The sequence below is a fragment of the Aplysia californica genome, unplaced genomic scaffold (genome assembly GCF_000002075.1).
Source record: "Aplysia californica isolate F4 #8 unplaced genomic scaffold, AplCal3.0 scaffold00163, whole genome shotgun sequence".
Taxonomy (NCBI): domain Eukaryota; kingdom Metazoa; phylum Mollusca; class Gastropoda; order Aplysiida; family Aplysiidae; genus Aplysia; species Aplysia californica.
The window spans coordinates 1,290,574-1,292,820 of NW_004797433.1; the positions used below are offsets into that span (position 1 = coordinate 1,290,574).

Consider the following 2,247-nt stretch of genomic DNA (forward strand, 5'->3'; position numbering starts at 1 on the left):
AGAGAGAGAGAGAGAGAGAGAGAGAGAGAGAGAGAGAGATTGATTGATTGATTGATTGAGTTGGAGATTCCAGCTGAAGTAAGTGTGTCCCTTGTTCAAAACACGTGCGGACGACTTTTTGGATAGATCTAGTTTTTATTTCACTCTCCTGGTCTATCACATTTGTTTAGTTGAGTTCGGAATTTTCTGCGTCACGAGAACTAAGAACTTCCGCGCTATGAGTGCTCGTAAAATCCCCCCCCCCCTCCCCCAAATAGAAAGGAGATTCTATAAGATATTGAAAGTTACATGTCACCTTAAAAGAATATATGAAATGTAAATAGAAGAAAAAAGATTATATGCTTGTGTTTGTACAGCCTTAGACTGTTGCTTCTCTGTAAATATTGACTCGTGTGGTGTCATGATTACAGAGGTTTGTCTCTTAAGACACCCCCCCCCTCCCCTCACACGCACGCACACACCTTTTGCGAGCTTCTGTTACCAACTTTTTCTTCTTGTCCACAGAAATGGCGATACTCGGAAGTTTGATGACGTTTTTTGTGTCATACCTTAAGCCCGGGAGCCCTTGCATTCAACTGTGGGATTAATTCATCGTCGTCGTCCTGTGCTAGCTCTGTGCTTTTTTGATTACTATGATATAAAGGTATAGTCCATATGGAAAGAAAGTGGGTAATCATGTGCTTTTCAGGATGATAACCTGTTCATTTCGCCCTTCGTGGATAAGAAGTTTTCCAAACACCCGTAGTTTTGTGCTTTCCTCTTTGAAGGCTGCTTGGTATTTTACATAAATATTGATTATTTGTACTTTCACTTCTTGGTTTAATTGTTTTCTTTTCTTGTGTGCTTCTAAGAATTTTGTTTTATCTTGTTTTTTGTGGTAAGAATTTTTTTTTACTTTGAGAGAAGTGTTCGTTAAAATATGTTAGATTTTCAATAAGATTTCACAATCCCTTTTCTTTTTGTGCTTAAAGTAGTGAGATTTCTTTAGGGATCAGATAGGGAGAATGTACTTAAACCATACTGTTGGTCCACTGCCTGTGAGGTGGCTGTGGTCAACGTGGTGACGAGCAGAGAGCCAGAGTGCCTCTGACATAGTCGGGCCATCCTCTGGTCCGGTAGCACACGATGAGCAGCAATAACGTGGCTCATGTGTCCTCTGTGGACAAGGGGCTCAAAATGAAGATCAAGCGCACTAAAGTCCCCAACAAAGTGGACTCTAAACATCACGAAGTGGTTAAGTCTGAAGCTAGTGGTGGTGCCGTGAAGTCATCCTCCTCTTCTGTTACATTATTACCGTCCGCGTCTTTAGCCTCGTTTTCTTCCTCGTCATCGTCTTCATTGTCGTCGCCGAACATGGCTGTGTCCTCATCTTCTACAACTGCTGCTACTTCCGGTGTGAACTCCACGACCAGCAGCAACTTCGGTTTTCCAGGATCTACGTCACATTTGCTGTCTACCTTGACCGCCCCGTCGTCGTCCTCAGCAGCCATGTCATCCTCGTCATCTACTTCGTCGCCGTCGTCAGTATCATCGTTGCCCTCTTCGTCTGCCAATACCTCGCACAACTCGGCCCCGCACGGCGGTCCGGTCATGCCAAACCCCACGGTGGCGCTCCTCAAGGCCGTGAACGCCGGCGTGTCCTCGGATGTTTACTCACACGCTGGGGGCGCACTCGTGGGCTCGGGGAAATCCCCAGTCAAGAATACTGGAGGTCTAGGGAATACCAGCATGACGGGTGGCGATCCCAAAGACAACAAATCCCCCAAATCGAAGGCAGCATACAATAAAAAGGGGAAAGATGGTGGGAACAAAGTGATTGGTGGGAGAGACCACACCCAGGGCGGTGTTGGATCCTCGTTACTACAAAACTCTGGAGGTGCTGCGAATATGTCGGGTGGCGATGCTAACAATATGTGTCGCACGGGCTCTGGTGTAGGCATGTCGAACAGTGGCCAGACCTTCTCCACTATTTCCAATTCTTTTGCTTCGAGCGCCGTCGGAGGCCTGGGAGTTCTGGCTTCCTCGCTGGCGTCAGAGCCACGTCCCGGCGACACGGTACACGTCAAACGGGAAAACCCCGTCCACGACCCGTACGAGTTCAACGCCAAAGTGGAGGATAAGATTGAACTTCCACCCAAGAAGCTGAAGATTGAGAAGGTGAGTTGGTTATGTGGTCCTATTCGTATTTTGCTGTGTCTATCATTTTAAATATAAATCTGTGTGTATCTGTGTGTTGTGGCGGGGGAA

At 46.6% G+C, this 2,247-nt stretch overlaps 1 protein-coding gene across 1 annotated transcript in view; it reads left to right on the plus strand.

The window, feature by feature from the left end:
- Positions 1 to 504: 504 nt before the first annotated feature.
- The window catches only part of LOC101860411 (zinc finger protein 608), a gene marked incomplete at its 5' end in the record, with an annotated part of 49,529 nt that continues 47,786 nt past the window's right edge, over positions 505 to 2,247 (plus strand). The window contains 1 exon segment of the mRNA XM_013082191.2: positions 505 to 2,157. Coding sequence (XP_012937645.2) covers positions 1,126 to 2,157 — 1,032 coding nt within the window.